General features: G+C 48.4%; 8 protein-coding genes across 8 annotated transcripts; 4 read left to right on the forward strand and 4 right to left on the reverse strand.

Moving 5' to 3' along the window:
• Positions 1 to 843: 843 nt before the first annotated feature.
• K441DRAFT_11769 (uncharacterized protein) lies at positions 844 to 1,718 on the reverse strand. Its single transcript, XM_067639992.1, has 4 exons — positions 1,605 to 1,718; positions 1,399 to 1,450; positions 1,270 to 1,352; positions 844 to 1,212 (listed from the first exon to the last, which is right to left on the reverse strand). Exons 2-4 carry the CDS (start codon positions 1,442 to 1,444, stop codon positions 1,021 to 1,023), a joined length of 321 nt encoding a protein of 106 aa, XP_067510620.1. The 5' UTR covers positions 1,445 to 1,450; positions 1,605 to 1,718; the 3' UTR covers positions 844 to 1,020.
• On the forward strand, positions 1,605 to 2,487 carry K441DRAFT_11779 (uncharacterized protein). The gene is made up of 2 exons (XM_067639993.1): positions 1,605 to 1,916; positions 1,978 to 2,487. The coding sequence occupies exon 2, from the start codon at positions 1,992 to 1,994 to the stop codon at positions 2,403 to 2,405; it is 414 nt and encodes a 137-aa protein (XP_067510621.1). The 5' UTR covers positions 1,605 to 1,916; positions 1,978 to 1,991; the 3' UTR covers positions 2,406 to 2,487.
• Positions 2,488 to 2,568: 81 nt separating this feature from the next.
• Positions 2,569 to 3,853, reverse strand: K441DRAFT_672672 (FAD/NAD(P)-binding domain-containing protein; the record flags this gene model as incomplete). Its single annotated transcript, XM_067650577.1, has 2 exons — positions 2,569 to 2,880; positions 2,939 to 3,853. 2 exons carry the CDS (start codon positions 3,851 to 3,853, stop codon positions 2,569 to 2,571), a joined length of 1,227 nt encoding a protein of 408 aa, XP_067510622.1.
• Positions 3,854 to 6,929: 3,076 nt separating this feature from the next.
• Positions 6,930 to 7,754, forward strand: K441DRAFT_650730 (uncharacterized protein). Its single transcript, XM_067647085.1, has 2 exons — positions 6,930 to 7,337; positions 7,434 to 7,754. Exons 1-2 carry the CDS (start codon positions 6,941 to 6,943, stop codon positions 7,571 to 7,573), a joined length of 537 nt encoding a protein of 178 aa, XP_067510623.1. The 5' UTR covers positions 6,930 to 6,940; the 3' UTR covers positions 7,574 to 7,754.
• On the reverse strand, positions 7,647 to 9,954 carry K441DRAFT_11933 (mitochondrial 54S ribosomal protein mL67). The gene is made up of 4 exons (XM_067640004.1): positions 9,355 to 9,954; positions 8,063 to 9,247; positions 7,773 to 7,859; positions 7,647 to 7,704 (listed from the first exon to the last, which is right to left on the reverse strand). Exons 1-2 carry the CDS (start codon positions 9,730 to 9,732, stop codon positions 8,147 to 8,149), a joined length of 1,479 nt encoding a protein of 492 aa, XP_067510624.1. The 5' UTR covers positions 9,733 to 9,954; the 3' UTR covers positions 7,647 to 7,704; positions 7,773 to 7,859; positions 8,063 to 8,146.
• K441DRAFT_650732 (uncharacterized protein) lies at positions 9,671 to 12,342 on the forward strand. Its single transcript, XM_067647086.1, has 5 exons — positions 9,671 to 9,911; positions 9,960 to 10,365; positions 10,416 to 10,453; positions 10,520 to 10,684; positions 10,740 to 12,342. Exons 1-5 carry the CDS (start codon positions 9,828 to 9,830, stop codon positions 11,988 to 11,990), a joined length of 1,944 nt encoding a protein of 647 aa, XP_067510625.1. The 5' UTR covers positions 9,671 to 9,827; the 3' UTR covers positions 11,991 to 12,342.
• A 279-nt stretch (positions 12,343 to 12,621) lies between these two features.
• On the forward strand, positions 12,622 to 14,297 carry K441DRAFT_531552 (LAG1-domain-containing protein; the record flags this gene model as incomplete). The annotated part of the gene is made up of 3 exons (XM_067642209.1): positions 12,622 to 12,822; positions 12,899 to 13,624; positions 13,719 to 14,297. 3 exons carry the CDS (start codon positions 12,622 to 12,624, stop codon positions 14,295 to 14,297), a joined length of 1,506 nt encoding a protein of 501 aa, XP_067510626.1.
• A 1,500-nt stretch (positions 14,298 to 15,797) lies between these two features.
• K441DRAFT_650735 (uncharacterized protein) lies at positions 15,798 to 17,217 on the reverse strand. The gene has a single exon (XM_067647087.1). It carries the CDS (start codon positions 17,191 to 17,193, stop codon positions 16,288 to 16,290), a length of 906 nt encoding a protein of 301 aa, XP_067510627.1. The 5' UTR covers positions 17,194 to 17,217; the 3' UTR covers positions 15,798 to 16,287.
• Positions 17,218 to 17,563: the final 346 nt, after the last annotated feature.

Below are 17,563 nucleotides of genomic sequence, written 5' to 3' on the forward strand. Positions count from 1 at the left end.
AGTGCTGGTTACCTTATATTAAGCGACGTAACCCCAAAGAATAGGTTTATACCTCTGTACAATAATTAAGCAATATTATTAGCTTTTATATTTCTAAGCACCGCGTCTTGATTCTGCTGATTTGATTGGCTAGCCCTTATCGATAACCATACAACCTATTTTGACGGGTTAAGGGATAGAAAGGATGCGAATCAAGCAGCGGCCAGGGCTTAGGGGTTTTTTCTTGCGATACGATTTGGTTGAATATTATATCGAGTCGGCTCAACAATATCTGGATTGTTGGGGGTACGTTTGGAAGGCATAGTTTATCAAAATCTATTAATCAAATCATCCGTCAGAGTACTGCGTTATCGATAATGATATAGCCCGTGCATACAACACAAAACTTCCATATAGAATATATAGATTTTAAAGCTCTGTTTAACCACAACTATGCCCTCAACGAAATCTATTTACTAGAAGCCTCATGTTAATCAACTAAATACTAAGGATTAAACCTAGATAGAGCTTCTACGGAGAAATAGTTAAATATTATATTGATCTTGATTAATGTCTGATGCGGTCCCAAATTTGGTCCATGCAGACGAATACCGATAAGTTTAGGTACAAAAACCTCTAAAAAGGGCAACATGAGAGGTAATACAGCGTGTACCCCTCTAGGTAGCATGCCCGTACTACATCAACGGGAGGAAAAATACCGTTAGGTCGCTGCTCTGAGACTCAGTCCCTTGGGACAGAGTGTCCTGATTGCCTATCTTGCCCTATCTGCCCTTCGTAACATGCTTCTATATTGTTGTAGATTGCCGTTAGATGTCGTTGCCTGCCTACCCCTAGCTTCTTACTGCACCGTACGTGTATCCGCGTCGCCTGCGGTCCTCCTGCTTGTAGCTAAATAACACTCCCCGTTCTGATGACCCTCCCTTGCCTCTATCCCCTATCTTCCTGCGTTCAATAGCGCGCTCAACCTAGTACTAGTTGTAGGGGTGGACCAAGCCCCTACGGCTGAGTACCCGCGCTGCACTACGTATTAGAATATGCTAGGTGGATTAAGGTATAGAGGGAGTAGAGGGCGGTTTGGATAAGAGGCTCGTTATAGGCCTTCCGCCTGCGAGGTGTATACGGTTTGGCTGCGTGTAGGTGCCGTACGGTATCGTTATACCGCATAAGAAGAAGGGGGTCGCTGGTGTAGGTAGATGCCGTGATTCGAGTGTACTAGATGTGTACGTGAAGACGTGGTAGTCGTGTTCGTAGGCCTCCGCTGGGGCTTACCCTCCCAACAAGAAAACTCTTCGCACCACCACGACGTCGCAGCGCCGGCGCTGCGCAGCCGTACGCACGTCTCTGCGTTTGCTCTAGTAGTCTATCAGCACGATCCTGACGGAACGCTGATAGTACTACTAGGTTCCCGGGCTCCACCGCGTGGAGGTGTAGAAGCCGATTTCATGGAGCCCTAGTTAAATATTAACGGCTTCATATTTCGGATTGCGGCCAAGAATCTATGCCTTGTAATTGGCTGAATTCTTATCGATAACGCAGGACTAAAATTGACCGTTCAAGGGATATACGCGTATTTTTGAGTTCGGTGTTCCGCACGAACCACTTACTCTGTTACTAGGGATAGGTACCAATGCGAGGTATATGGTCCTTCCCCTTGAATTGCTTGGAAAACTGGTTGTAATAGCCAGTGGACATGTCTGGAACTGAATGACTGTAGAGATACGTAGCGCTCATGAAACATACACTGTGCAGGACGATGCATTAGCAACGCCGGGACCTCTTCCTAGATTAACAAAATCAACTAGAGCGGCCATAACTACCCAAAAAAAGGCCTGTTCAGAATGTACGACAGCGAAAGCGAGATACGACCTTTGTCAGTCCTCGTGCACAAGATGCACCACACGAAGCCTTCGATGCAAGTACATCAGCCTTGCGGAGACAAATGCGCATGGTTTGTGACTAATTCCCACTCAACTACAGATTTTGTTACCCTCATGAGTCCTCTGCAGGATGCCATGTCGGATTCTTCACCACAAGAATCTGACCTCAACTTCGGGCAAGCTCAGCGATTAGATTTCTCAGGCATTTCTCTTGTGCCTTTTGTTAGCCCAATCGGATTGGAAAATGTTTTCAATTTTGCGAATGGTGATGTAAGCTATCTCGCTGAAGAACTGGCGATGTTGCTAGCTCCTTGCGGGAAGCGTTTGTGGGAAGCGCGAAATAGAGAGGCATGGATGAAAGAGTATGACGTTTATCTGCAACTTCAGATGCATGAGTTTTGGCCGAAAGTGGAAGGTGAGGAGGAAAGAAAACAAAGGGTGCATGAGTGGGCGGAAGAAGTTGACGAATTCGGAATGATGATGTTGGCCGCGTGCACTATACTTGCATGGATAACCCATGGAAGTTAGCTGGCTATCAAGAGATTATGGATTCGAAGGGAGCTCCAGAAGTCTCAAGTGTGAGTGAAGATATAACAACATTTTGACAAAGCCACCTGATTCGCAGGACTTAGGATGCCTTGTTTCGCGCCTATCTCTAATGTTCGTAATAGAATGGCTGAATACTGATTTTTCATGAGTTTGCTTGTTGCAGTTTAATATCCCTCACATCGAAAGCAAACTCCTTCTCTTTGGAAATACTCATCCACTTAAGGTACATCCAGGTTATCCATTCCAGCAATACTGTCATTAACCAACCTCTATCTTTCGCGGTTTCCCAGCGCAAGTTAGCCTCTTTAAAGGCTGCATCAATTCGAGGCTTCCGTAGGTTTTCGTAATCTGAAAGAATTTGAGAAGTAGCTTTAGTTTCGTGCTGGCCAATCACTCGAGAGAATAAGATTACGTCCTCAAGGGCCAGTCCAACGCTTTCTCCCTGCGGAGGCATCTGTAATGGTTTCGTTAAATATATTCAAATTACGGGTGAGATGGGATGTTATATTTACAGCGTGTGCAGCATCTCCCAACAGCATTATATTTTCAGCGCTCCAACGTCCTCCTGGAGGGAGCTTGTAGACAGGATAAAGAATGAACGATTCCACCTTCTTGATCATATCCTCCAGATATGGCATTGATGAACCACTGAATCGCCGTACAATTTCATCCTTCACCACTTCTTGATCTTTGCCTTTCACCGCCCAACCCTCTCTGCTACTAACATCCTTAGTCTCCATTACCGCGGCAACATATAAACGCGACTTGTCGGCATTGTAGTAGGACGTCAGAAAAGTGCCATATCGCCCGGCATGTGCTGCCGTCTCGTCGAACTGTAAATGTTCCGAAATGCCAGTGGCATCCAAGAGGCCGTAAGCGACTGCAATACCAGAGTAGAGGGGCTTTCGGTCTGCCTGAACGAACTNCATGCGAACGGAGGAATGAATACCGTCACACCCAAGGAGTATATCGCCATCTACTTTTGTCCCATCTTCGAAGGTAGCTTCAATCCTGTCCGCGAGCTGCCTCGCAGATTCGATCCTCTTCCCATACTGAACTTTTACTCCTTCCTCCTCTAGCGCCTCTAGCAGCACCTGAAGTAGATCTGATCGCAGCACGCGAAGCGCACGTTGCTTGAATTTGGGCAAGTTATCGAAATTTACAGCGCCGAGATTCTGACCTGTACGCTGGGAAATTACGTCGATATGGCGGACTTCACATCCTTTCGGAAGGAGACGAGCGAGCACACCAAGATGTTCAAGGTAGCGCAGAGCATTGGGCGTCAAATTGACTGCGCCCCCAATTGTCGAAGGTTTAGGGCGAATCTCGTAGATGGAACATGATATCTTATTGAGGCGGGTAAGGGCGATGGCAGATGCAACACCCGCAATCCCACCACCGATGATAATAATGCGTGTTATCGTCATGGGTATAGCAGTCAAAGAAAAGCGAACGGGTTGTTAGGGGAAAGTAGACTGATGGAACGACAGGAATCAAAGTTTCAAATTGAATGCGTACAAGATACCTTATTATACTTAGCTGAGGCTGTCAAAGCTGGATACCTTGCGTACGTATCGCACCTATATCTATATCCAGCCAGCTTCAACGATGCTAGGAGTGGGTGGCTGTTCAAATATCTATAGATTTGGAGTACGAACCGAGAGATCGAAAGACGATAGCGTCTAGTGGACGAAAACACCCTTGTCTCATGACGGATGACGTGGAATTGCTCAAAGTAGGTCAAGCCTGTGGTCGCTGTCGCGTTTGGATGCGGAGGATACGAGAAATGCGAGCTTCGTAGACCTGTGGCTTTCGGCCCCTGACGCCACTCACGTGCTAGTACAGATCGACCTTATGGTCTATCTCAACTTCCTTTCGCGCTGTCGTTCAACAACAATATCACATTCAGATAATGTCTGCAATTCGCACAAATTGAGGGGGAATATATTCTTAGTCTTTCGAGGCAAAATTCTTCCGCGGCTCACACCATATCTTCTCACAATGTCTCCTCCACTCCCGTGAAGCTGAATAGTAGACTTCTCTTATTGGTCCACTATATTTGAGCTCAAGCCAATTTTTATGAATTCAAAAGCGATTTCAGAAGTATATCCTACCTCGTAAGTTTTCCAGCCCACCACCACTAATTATCAACCTTAAGCTTCACGAAAATTAGAACTTGGCTCAGCTTAAAGATGGCGATTCCTAGCGCTCTTCTTCTTACCACCATATTTGATCCTTCCGCAGTTTATCCTAGCACAACTATGGCAGCTACTGCGGCTAGTATTGCTTTTATTACCGTGGGGTCTCCGTTTGATTCAGCATGCCTGCCGTTAGACTGGGATTCGGTCTTTTCTCCTAGGCGTTACCCTTCAGGATATGGCATTACCTATTCGCCAAATAATGTTATGGGCACTATTACCGAAACAGTTGCTACGTGCTGCCAAGGTGGGATCTTGAACTGGTACAAGAGTTACTTGAATTACCAATCTGAGGCCTTTGACCTCCCCAGTGGACTCCCGTGCCCCCCCGTAGGCGCTATACTAACCTAGGAAGCTATTGTCTACATATTAATGTGGAATAACTTCTACGTCTTTCTTCCTGCGTGAGCAAGTGTATGCCTATCCCTTAAACCGTCAATTATCGTCCTAAGTTATCGATAAGGATTTGACCAATCAGGAAGTATAGATTCTTAGTGTTGTATGCACGGGCCATACTTTATCGATAACGTAGTACCTGACGGTTCAAGGGATAGCGTTCATGTGCGATGGCTGTTCTCGAATTTAAGTCTAAGGCCTCCTAAAAGTACTGCATTTATCTCACCAACTCCAACCAATGGCCCTACTTCCATCACCTTAAAGGCACAGACAACTACTTCATCAGTGCAGATAAGTCCTTTAGCAGCAACTCCTCTAATTGCTGGGGGGCTGTCTCAGTCCGCAAAGGTTGAAGTTAGTATTGCAGTACCGCTATTTTGTCCGGCATTGTTAATTGGGGTTCTGTTTTATCACTTTAGTGTCGCAGCAGAAACTCATAATATCCCTTGGGAGAAGCTGGAGCCGAAAGCACGCGATCCTAAACCGATCTACGGAAATAATGTCTCGCGAGACTACAGAATTAGTTTCACATAATTTGCTCTGTTTGCATTTATGACGTCATAGATGCCAATTGCTATAGGACGTCACTTGAAGGAACAGTCAGGAATCATGATACAGAAACTTCACCAAGCAACTCTAAGCAATTCCAAGAAGCGCACGAGGCACACCTTCGCTATCAAGCTACCAAACATTTGACTGGAGCTAAAGCGGTAGGAACAAGCAATGAACCCTGACAGCTCTGATTAAAGGACTCCAGCCATCATCGGATGATCTGGCACAAAGAACCCGGCAGTGGGTGTGAAACGTGCTTCTACCCCTCCTGTGACGTACTATTCTTCCTGTCTGGCCGTGTGCTAGAAGTGGGCATGGTGGGATACCAGTCGATCGGCGACAACGTCATACCAATAATATGCTACAAATGCTCACCTCACCTCCGCTGTTGTATCTTGACAGAAACATCGATACACCCATAATAATTCCCTAGAACTCTGCATTTCTCTCTCGCTCCAGCTTTCCTCGCCACGTCCAATTCATAGATACAATCCTACTTAAACACCATGGAGACACTTAGCAACGCCGCCAACTCTGCAAGCAAGATGATCTGGGGTGATAAAACTGGTGATGCTACCACCGAGTCAGGTCAAGAGCCTATTTCGGGTGAGCAAGGCAAAGGCACCGTAGAAGAACCATTTGATCGTGGTAATGAAGGTGCGCTTCCGTAGTTCGTCTTCTATTCCCCTGGTTCCTGGCTAACATCACATCCTTCAGAAAACCCAACTTCAAACCCAACTTCAAATCCAATCACAAACCCATCCTCAAGCACGGGTGAGTCTCAGCCAGCTTCTTCTAATCACGGACCGCATGCCACCTACGCCGGAGACATGCTCGATCTGAATACTACCGATGTTGCCTACGAAGAGACGTTCAGCCAAGGAGCAGACGACCGCCTGGCTTAGAAATCCTTGAAGAACCCCAACGAGTCAGCAGGCCTTCCGAAGAATCCGACGGCACCGATGAGCGTTCTTCCTTCAATTCTACCGAGCGTACCGACGAGCGTTCCTCGTCATTCCAGAATACGAAGCCTTCTAGTAAGCTCTCTAATGAGCCTTCTTCAGAGCAGCCGTCGTCTTTTAATTCAACTGAGCGTGCCGACGATCGTCTCTCATCTCTAAACCCCACCGATCCTTCTACGGGCGTCCAAAATCGCTCCACCAATAATCCTGCCACCGAGCCTCGATCAGCCAAGGACACTCTAAAGCCATCCGATAGATTTCTTATGTGTCCTTCTGCCCAGCCAAACTGACAGAATCCTGGTTCACAGATCCTACCGAAACGCCGGGTCCTAACCTACACTCCGCTGCCGCTGGTGACTCACTACGTCCTGAACATAAGATAGATAAAATAGGCGTTGTCGGCGGGATGGGCAATGATCCTAAGGCCTCGGACGTCCACCCCACCGAAGCATCCTCAAACACTAGCGCTGCCCCCGAATCTACTGCCTCACCAACGCAGAAACAACAGGGCGCTGAAAGGCCCGGTGACGCTCCTACCGGCGAGGAAGCTGAAGGCGTCAAGGAGGAGGAAGGCGAACAGGCATTGAAAAAAGATCTCAATGACCNCCCTGGCGAGCCAATGCACATGCATGATGCGCCAAAGACGCAAGCGGAACGACGAGAGAGCAAGGTCAGAAACGCCAGCGGACAGGAGCATGGCAAGGAGAAGGGGACTGGTGAGAAGTGGGTCAAGACGAGTGGGCTCGCTGCTGATGGAGGAGACTTTGATGCCACAAAACCTGGTGCTGGGCGGGAAGCAGACCGTAAGTTACCCTTAAGCCCGTGATGAAAAATTGTATTACCCATGAATCTCACCTCATATGAAGCAATTGAAACACCGCTAACTCATCTTGATCAAGGTCTGATGGAACAAAAGGGAATACACAAGACTTTCCCAGGCGAAAAACTAGAGCCTTCCAGTAATGGTGGTGAGAAGGAGAAAGTAGGTTTGAGCGAGAAGATCAAGAATAAGCTGCACATTGGGTCTAAGGATAAGTAGATACGTGATTTGGCCGGGTATTGCTTTAGCAATTCCCTGACGATATTTTAACTTCGTGAGAAAGACGCTAGGGGAGGCGAATTGCGGCGGAGTGAATGGGCTTTTTTGACTCCTACCAATGTATAACTAGACTACGGGAATGATTATAAAATAAATCAGATTCAATACTTGCATTGATACGATGAGAAATATACTCAACTGCATATTGCTGAAGCAAATCTATGAGACGAAAATAATTCTACAGGATAATACGGCTTGGATACCCTGTGTCACTCTTTAGCAAATCCTATAATCAGTTGTTACTTCAGATTAGTTGTTCGCCCACTATTGTAATCTCTTTTACTCTCTTAAATGAGCAACCCAAAAGATTCAATAGAAGTCCTTGGTGATCTTCAAACCGTTTGAAACGAATCGCAGCATAAGATTTTGATGTATCGTTTACGGCGTTGAATTTAGAGTTCGTATAGTACAAAAGACTGTCCGACTTACCGTGTGATACAACCATAGATGCGATATGATATACTCGCCTCCCTCAATCCCTCCGTTTTACTAAATAGATTCCATGCTCTTTACTCAAGCACTCGCCCTCGCGTCCCCTCCTCTCCAACTAAATGGATTGAGCCGTGATAAAAGGCTCCGTTTTAATTCCTTCTTTTCTTCTTGTTCCTCTCCCTCCTCTTCTTCCTTGCCCTGCGCCTCGTCTTGTTCAACGCTCTCCCCATCGAGCACCACATTCTCCATAGCCCTCTCTTCCTCGGTGCTTGGAAACGGTGCTGCAGGCTCATCAGGCCGCGGTGCTGTCCTTTTAACTACTCCCATTCGGTCGTGCACGACTTCTTCGGGCCAGCTGGAGGCATACTCGGCATCGGAGATGTTTGCCCACTTGATCAGAACACCTTCAAGGGTCATGGGCCGGGGGAGGGGGCGACGAAGGTACTTAGGAACGACAGATGCAACGACCGGATTTTCCGGGACGGGCGGCTCCTCCGTGTCCACCGCATCCTCTTCGGCAGCAGCAGCGCCTTGGGGAGTTGCAGCCGCAGCCGCTTTCTTCGCGGCCTCCGCCTCTGCTTTCGCAGCCGCCAGTGCCGCCTGCTCGGCGGCGATCTTGGCATCCACCTCCGCACGAAGCGCGATCTTGCGCTGGGCCCAGAGGAGCTTCTTGCGGAACGCCCGCAGGCCCGCCATGGCCTTCTCGATGCGGGCCCGCTCCTTCTCCTGGCGGCGCCCATGCTGCAGCTTCAGAGTCTCGAGATTAGCCTCGATACGGGCGACCTCGCCGTCATCGGCGCGCTTCGCGAGCGCCTCAATGTCCGCCCACTTCTTGCTCGCGACGCGCTCGATCTCCTCCCGCCGCCGCTTGATCGTCGCTTTCATCTCCACGCCCTTCGCGCCCTGCATCGACAGCACTTTGGACAGGTCCGCGATTGAGTTCGCTTTCTGGTTCATCAGCCATCGGATCCGGTGCTTGCGGTTCATTTTCAGTGCCTGCGGCGATGTGTGGTCCCAGCATAGCTCGTGCAGCTGGCGGAACTCGCGTAGCTTGCGGTAGGCGGAGAGGCCTTGTGGCGGGCTCGGGAAGGTTACAGTGCAGAGCGGCTTCCAGATGTCGGGCCGGATGGTGGGAGGCACGGAGTGTTTGCCGATAAAGGAGAGTTGGTTGATGTGGGTGTCCTAGAGTGTCTTAAGTGAGGGTCTAGAAAAAATTGGGCTGGGATAGCATGCGATGAGGATGGGAAAGGGGCGACGTAATGAGGAATTGGGTGGTGTGATGGACCTACTTTGAGGGTTCGGCGGAGAGAGTAGATGACCTGCTTGGTATCGATATTGGTGTAGACGAAGATGTGTCGGCCATGCTCGCTAGGACGGACGGCCTGGAGAGCCTTTAAGCCTCTAGCATTTGGTGCCAGCATGGCTACGTATCCCAATTGGTGTTTTCGGTGGTGTAGGAGGGGTTGGCTGGCTCCCTTCGCAGCCTGCGGTAGGGGAGCGGTGGTATCAGGAAAAATGTTGGGATTGAAGGGGAGGTGGTCCGTGCGGAACATACAGGGAGCTTCGCGAACAAACGGCGGCAGCATATAGCTTGCTGTTGAGATACACGAATCAATATATTTCCTCCAGAAGCAGACTATGAATTGCATGGCGAGGCATGTCTGCATACGTATCTTCTACTCTCCAAGAAATGCAATGTGCGGCGTTCTCCTGAAGCCAACTTCAAGTCTGCGTATTGAATAGCCAGCTCCCCTTTGATACTATGGCCGGCGACGAGCAAGATGGCGGATCCGACCAGGTCGCCGTATCTAGTTCCTCCCGAGAGAGGCCATGGTTGTTACCTTCCGTATGCACCCTCCCAGACATGCTGGTGGCTTCTAACCACTCCCTACAGAACCGGAAGCTCAGGCATCTCCAAGGTATCACTATCCGCAACCTCACGCTCGTCTCCAGCCCAGGCCGGCATCGTGGCAAAACCTTCGATGATGAAGCCATCCCGTCTACCCTCAAATCTCCCGCCAAAGTCCTCGCGCAGCGCGAGAGTAAGAAACTCGAGCATTCCCGCTCTTCCAGCGACCTCCGCTTCTCAGACGGCTCAGCATCACATGGAAATGGCGATCTCCGGAAGAAAAAGCTCCAGGCTAAGCCCTCGCGGTCCTCGTTTTTATCGGGATTACGCAGACGCAGTACACTAGATTGGTCGGGCGCGAGTCCGCTTGAGCGGCAGAAGAAATTGGAAGATGCCACTGGGGGCCGCATGGCGGATACATTCTTCTCATTACATGTCGCCAATCAAGATGGTATAGTCTCAATAGATTTGGAGCCTGGAATATGCTAATGGCAGCTATAGAACCCATATACATTAGTGAGGTTGTTGAAAAGGCAATGGTAAGCTGAGTTATGCGCTTGCACTCAGAATGTGGCAGTGGGGGGAAGTATGGTTAACAGGCGCAGAATCCAAATTTCCGCTTCTTCGACCTCAATTCGTGCGGCCCCGGAGTAACCAGACTCGATAAATTAACGATGAAGGTCTGGGCGCGGAACGAGTACTTAAAGGACTGGCAGTATCTCATTGAGTTCACGGTTCAATTGCGTGCATTACAATTTGTTGGCAGAGCTGTAGGCTTTTTGTTTTATTATGTCGAGAAGTCGCGGCCGTGCTAATATTGTTCAGCTTGAGAACTTCCACCATCCCCTACCACCAAATTGCGTCCTCTTTCACATGACGGATGGGGTGTACACGAGCTTTACGGATATGCCTGTAGGAGAATCCTGGCCGTTGATACCTGCGGCGCCACCCAAGACATCAACTAACCGCGCTCTTCCAACTTCATCCTATGATGCGTTGATGCGTCTATCTACTCTCGACGATTGTATTCAGGATGCGTTAGCCACACGCGATAGGCTGGCGGATGAAATAGAGACGATTCTCAAGAAGAACGAGGAGTCTATTTCCGTCGTTGAGCAGGTTCCAGAGGCCGAAGAAAGCCTCAGAACAGCGGAACATGCGGTTGCAGTGGAAAAACGACGGCTCGAAGCCTCTCGCAAAAAACGTGATGAGCTAAGAGCTAGTATAGCCTCGCGAAAAGAAGCCATTCGAAAAGGTCGAGAAGCTCAAGCAAAGGCGGAAAGGGACGTGTCCGAAGCGCGAGAGAAGCTTGAGAAATTCAAGGAAACAATACACCACACTGAAGATGAAGTCACTGGTCAGAGGCGGCGTATATGCGAGGAGCTTCAGCGGATATATCCTATTGAGCCGATTCCTGGCAAATCACTCGCCTTCACTATTCGCGGATTGCCTCTTCCTAATTCTGAATTCGATGATGCTAACGAAGATATCGTTTCAGCAGCACTAGGTTACGTCGCTCATGTTGTTCACCTTTTATCGCCCTACCTCTCCGTTGCGCTTCCATACCCTGTGAAGCAACACGGCTCAACATCAGTCATACTGGATCCGATATCTATGAATATGGGCCCTCGGACGTATCCGCTCTACATGAAAGGCGTCATTCGATATCGCTTCGAATACGGCGTCTTCCTCTTAAATAAAGATATAGAAATTCTATCCAACTGGTTGGGCTTGAAACTACTTGACATACGACAAACACTACCAAACCTAAAATACCTTCTCTTCGTTGCAACAGCTGGAAAAGGCGAATTGCCAGCTCGTAAGGCCGGTGGCATAAGGGGTCTTCTGAGACAGGGAACTCCTTCCATGTCAAGGAAAGGGAGCGCGGATAGTATGGCTGATAGTGTTGGTGAAGTAAATAGCCCCATCGACAGGAAAGGGGACGCTTTAGGAGACGTAGCCAACGGGCGGAAGAAGCATGACATCCCTAAGAGCAACGGAAAGCCAACATCTGCGTATCAATCCCTCCAGAAGTCGGTAGTGTTGCAAGGGAGTAAACTCAGGGAGGTGGAGTGACCAGTGGCAGTAGGAGACCTCAGATAGATTCTAGAGTATATAGCTGCTTTTTTATATGGGAAAGCAAGTAATTTAATCGGCTGGCAGACGTCCGATAGAGAGTGACGCTCCTGTCAGCAATCTGACAGCTTGGCCACCTCAAGCGGCCTTGGCAGAGATGTCTTGAAAAGGGATGGAGCAATATTATGAAGGCAATCCACGGTCTTCGTTGATGTAGATCATCTCTACTTGGAATGGAAAACAGCTTGATTAGATCAGATCGGAAACCAAAGTTTCGACGTATATGTGGTGATTTGTTCATGGGAGAAAGCTGGGGACAAGGAGTCGTCTCCAAATAGTTGGACCTTTTGGCAAAGAAGCTTAAATAGCCAACATAAATGCCAAAAAAAGGCACGTATGCTCGGTGCGTCAAAAGACATTCGATATGCAATGAATCTCCCAAAGTCGCATTGGGGTCTAAAGTAATCTTCCGCTGCTCCCTTTAGCCCCTGCCGAGTGCAGCATCTTCTACAATTGGGCGGCAAGTCTTGGCCCGTTAATCTCCTTTAGGGCCACCGCAATTTTGATGACATCCCCGACACTCCCGCAACTCCTCTCACACTTTTCTTCACCATACTCGAATGAAGACATAATGGCTCAATCTGCTGCTCTCGAACCCTTCCCGGCCCTGAATCCCTCCCACCATTTCGTGCACAGGGAAAGTCCCAAAACCAATACAAGCGATACCCGTCGGCGGAGGAAATCCAGTGGTCTCGGGGATGAACTACCAGGAGACAACGATGTAGCCGCATTAGCAACGCTTTCGCCTTCTCCGACACCAGCATCGCTATCTGTAGGTATCCTTTAGCATCCGAGACATTAAAGCTCCGAAAGGCGTTGTGCAGATTAGCTAACTTGCGTCTTTGCAGCGCACCCCCTCCGAGAAAACCTCACGGCATTCAAAGCGACGAAAAGCAAAGAAGTTACTCCGGCGGTGGAAGACTCTATCTATTCGGCATACATGGCTCAATCCTCTCTTGGCCTGCCTCATAATTATCTCCCTCTACCTGGTTAACCCCACCCCATCGAATCCACTCTCCGCAGCCCTCTTCCTCTCGTACCCACTTCCGCGCGAGCCTGGTTCAGATGGGCCCGTCCAATATAGTAAAGGCGGACGCGACTTTGTCTTCGTGGCTTTCTACACCATATTCTTATCCTTTACGCGTGAATTCCTTATGCAGCGCCTGGTTCGGCCGCTCGCTATCCGCGCTGGGATCCGCTCACGCGCTAAACAATCCCGGTTCATGGAGCAGTTCTACACTGCTCTTTACTTTGGTGTTTTTGGACCGTACGGGATATACGTAATGTCACGGACGCCAATTTGGTACTTCAACACAGCGGCCATGTACGAAGATTTCCCCCACAAAACGCATGAAGGAGTATTTAAGGCATACTATCTGCTGCAAGCGAGCTACTGGGCGCAACAAATGATTGTACTTTTGTTGATGCTAGAAAAGCCGCGAAAGGACTTCAAAGAGTTGGTAGCGCATCATTGCATAACGCTCAGCTTGATTTGGTTGAGCTACCGGTTCCATTTTACGTATATGGGACTCGCAGTATATATCACTCATGATATCAGTGATTTCTTCTTGGCTGTAAGTTACCTACAGTCCTCACATTCCTCTTCCACATACAACTCGGGATCTTCAGTGATTATATTTTGGTGCTAATCAGTCTTCTGGAAACCAGACCTCTAAAACGCTCAATTACATTGACGCGCCCTTTATAGGACCCTATTTCTTCTTGTTTATGATGATCTGGACCTATTTGCGTCATTTCATCAACCTCAAAATTCTCTATTCAATTCTCACAGAATTTTCTTCCATCGGCCCCTTCGAGCTCAACTGGGAAACGCAGCAATACAAGTGTTGGATCGCCCAGGTCATCACATTTTCACTTCTGGCATGCTTACAGGCTGTCAACTTGTTTTGGTTCTACTTGATCTGCAGGATCGCATACAGATTTGTTAAGACCTGGGGGGAGGAGGTGGAGGATGTAAGGAGTGAATATGAGGATACTGAGGATGAGGCTGCTACGGAAGAAGTCGCGAAGTCGGAGCAAATTGAGACGTCGAAGGAGCCCCAAACACTTAAGATGAATGGGAGCGCCAATGGCTATGCAAACGGCAAACCCAATGGCAAAGAAATTGCGCCCAGTCCGAAAGTCTTGTTAAATGGAGAGCCAGTACCGAGGACTCCCAGCCCAGCCGACACGCCCAGCGAGCCGGACACGATTAAATCAAGGCTAAGGGAGCGGAAGAAGCGGTGATCAGTTGATAACCTATCAATTGCTCACCATTTATAACCCTTTTTTACATGAGAATCACGGATTCACTTCTCTCTCGCTCCTCCCATTCTTGTGATATGGGGTTTATCTAGCCTCTCACTCGCTTATGCACTAGTTTGGATTACTATCATGCTCTTCTACTTCGGTTCACTCACTGTGCGAGTATTTTTTCCGATTTTTTGGCATCAGCGGCTTTTCCTTCAGCATGCTCCTGCCCATAGTGGCGTTTGACTTTTGGTCTCAGGCGCTTTTTTCAGCCTTTAATATTACCCTTGTAATTTGCACGGCTGTTACCTTTGCTTCCCTCCTATTTTCCAATTTTTTTTTTCTGGGTTAGGGCTTGGAATACTCACAGGATGTGGGTTACATGCTTTTGAAAGACACGGAGCAGAGGAAGCGCCATTTGGCTGTAATTACCTTTTAATAAGACTAGCTTAGGGTTATCTAAGAGCAACTTGACGTGTTTAAATGGGACTTCAGCTGGTCATGTAGCATCACAGCATTATGTGCATGTTGTCTATTATAGATAGCTGTCGATGGGTGATGCCCTACGAGGGCAGGGCGGTGCATCGATCCACAGGGGTCCAGGCGTTGGCTCATGAATCGTAATAGTAGAGTATAATAGCAAACTTACAAAATTGTTATGTAGTTCTAGTATTATTAAATGAGTAAGATTCCCTTTCCGGCTGTTTTCGAAAATTGCGCAGATTTAATGGCGTCAATTCCTGCAGCTTACCCTCGTACCCGGCAAACTTCCTTTCCAACCATATCATATTTCCAGGAACTGGCATGTACCTCAGTAATCAGAGCCTAGCAACCCTTGAGAGATGTTTGAAGCCGTTCATTAGCTAATGCGGTACACCATCCCCTCCAGACAATTACGCGGCGTTCTTCCATGCATACGTCACCATCATGAGAAGTCCAGAAATAAGGTCAGTCAACGTGGTCTAGTGAATGCAGATGGAATACATAAACAGCAGCTTCTACCATGGAGGGCAGCCGTCGCGGTGGATATCATGAGTGGAGTTCTCCCACTGCTATTTGCCATCTTTTTTTGTTTTGCAATTACGGATACCCAACCATAGGGAATAGTCGAAAAATATTCTAAATTATCATCTAAACGACCTGGACCAACAGTCGACTTCAGCTATTGTCCCTGATGACGAGCTTCAAGGAGAGCTCAAAGAGCAAGCTGAGTCAATCTTTAGTCAGCATGCCAATCCTTGAGGATGCGACATCAGGGTTTCACAACAGTACCTCAGGGATCCGCACAATCTCTGTTTAGCCGGCTGTGTGTTGGGCTGTGTATCAGGCATTCTATTTTTTGTTGGGCAGGGATACCGACGGTTGTATCACCACTTTCTCAGCGCCAAATTGTGTGCCAGACCTTAGCGGAGCCAAGATCAACAGGTCAAATTCAACCTCCATCCTCTGGCTTCATGTCAAGATCGAACTTTTCTATTGGCACAACGATTAAAGAATGCTCCATATCACTACTCATTTCTCGTACATCGTAAACACTAATATCGCCGAAGCTCCTTTGCCCCTGACACCGAACCCCCGACGTTATCGTGACTATACGATGCTCTTTGAATACCTGATCTGATCCTATCCATCTTTGGAAAACGCCTTCGCTAACCCAAAAGACCCAATTTACCTCCTTCTGCTCCCTTTGAGTATGCCACTCGACCCGCTGATGCATGATAACAGAAGGAAAAAAAGGAGGAGAACTCTGATCATCTATCTTGAAAGCGGAAAAATCTTTGGACGGCAGCTCTTTTTTTGGGTAGCATGACTGACATATGCCACATGGTGAGTAGACGGATAAAAAAATGGTTGCGAAACGAGGATCACCAGAATGACTACACTAAGGAAAGGGAACGCTAAACGGACATGCAATGTTACGAAGGGTATCTGTACAAGCCGTGAAAAGAGCATCAAAGAGAATAAAATAATCATTATCATCCGGCTTTTATGGAGCCTCCGGGGGCAAGTAATGGGCAGGAAGCTCCTGGAGTTGCCTAACAACTTGCTGATCCCTCAATAGATGATTTTCAGATTGACTCCGTCTCTCAATTCGCCACGGGGGCGAATCAATATGGTTTGCCAAAGTGGGTGCACTCTCCGCATATGGCCAAGTGTTGTTGCGTATGGGATTGCTGCCAGTTGCATCCATCTCTTGGGCTGTAGGAGCACGAAATAGGTCCTCAGGTCTGGTGATGTGGCGACCTCTTCGGTATGCAACGAGATATTGCGCTAACAGGGTTATATCTAGTTTGACGCTCTTGCGCGCAAGGTAGAAGCTGGTCTCCTTCTCTATGATTGCCAAGGTCCGTGGACTCCAGTCGTCATACTTGCATTTTTGGAGATCAGGACCGTCAAAACGAAAGTAAGGGACGTCGGCCGCTTGGAGCCGGCCTTTCATATCATTATGAACCTTATCTGGTTCCGAAAGTTTCTTATCCGTTGATTTGCCGCTGAAGAGCATACGTCGATATATGTCCCAAGGCCTGAGGAAGTCACGCGGCGCTTCTTTCCCGGATCCGATGCTGACCACTATGCCAACCCTCTTGTCATCATTTCTTTGTCTATCTTCACCCGCTTTCATGTTGTACAATCGAGCACCTTCATCGAATGCCTGGGATGTTGGATTGTTGTATTTCGATCCAACCCCACTATGCGGAGTACCCTTTATCAGTACAGGGGGGAAATGGCCCGGTACCGCAACGGCCGCTAGAAGTGTCTTGAGTATAGGGACATCGTCATCTTTGCGCCCAATTGCTCGAGGGAGATACGGTTTTTGGTGCACCGCCCGGTCAGCAACGACATCGTACGTGCGAATCATGTCTGCTGCGTCGACAGAGCTCGTGGGTGCCATGTTAGTGGCTTTTGGTCGGTGCTGGATAAGCACGGCACTTTGCATTGTCAGTTTCTCTCCAAAGATCATTCGCAAGCGTCTAAGGAGTCTTACGTTTGACATTGGCCAATCTGCAATACTCTATCCGCCGGCATCATCATGCAGTCCTTTGGATCCATTTCGTCCAGGTTGGAGTAGTTACCCCGGATCAAGTTCAGGGCCCAGTTTTCGAGTTTCCGGTTGCTGTAACAATACTTATGGAGGAAAAGCCTACTGCAGTAGACCTCACCGAGATCTTTGATTGCAGCAACGGAACCGTGAGAGCTCATTTGCAAGCGTCCAAGCATTACTGCTGCTACGCTATACGAGAGAGACGAAAATATTAGAACAA

Source organism: Cenococcum geophilum (genome assembly GCF_001692895.1).
Source record: "Cenococcum geophilum 1.58 unplaced genomic scaffold K441scaffold_1, whole genome shotgun sequence".
Lineage (NCBI taxonomy): Eukaryota > Fungi > Ascomycota > Dothideomycetes > Gloniales > Gloniaceae > Cenococcum > Cenococcum geophilum.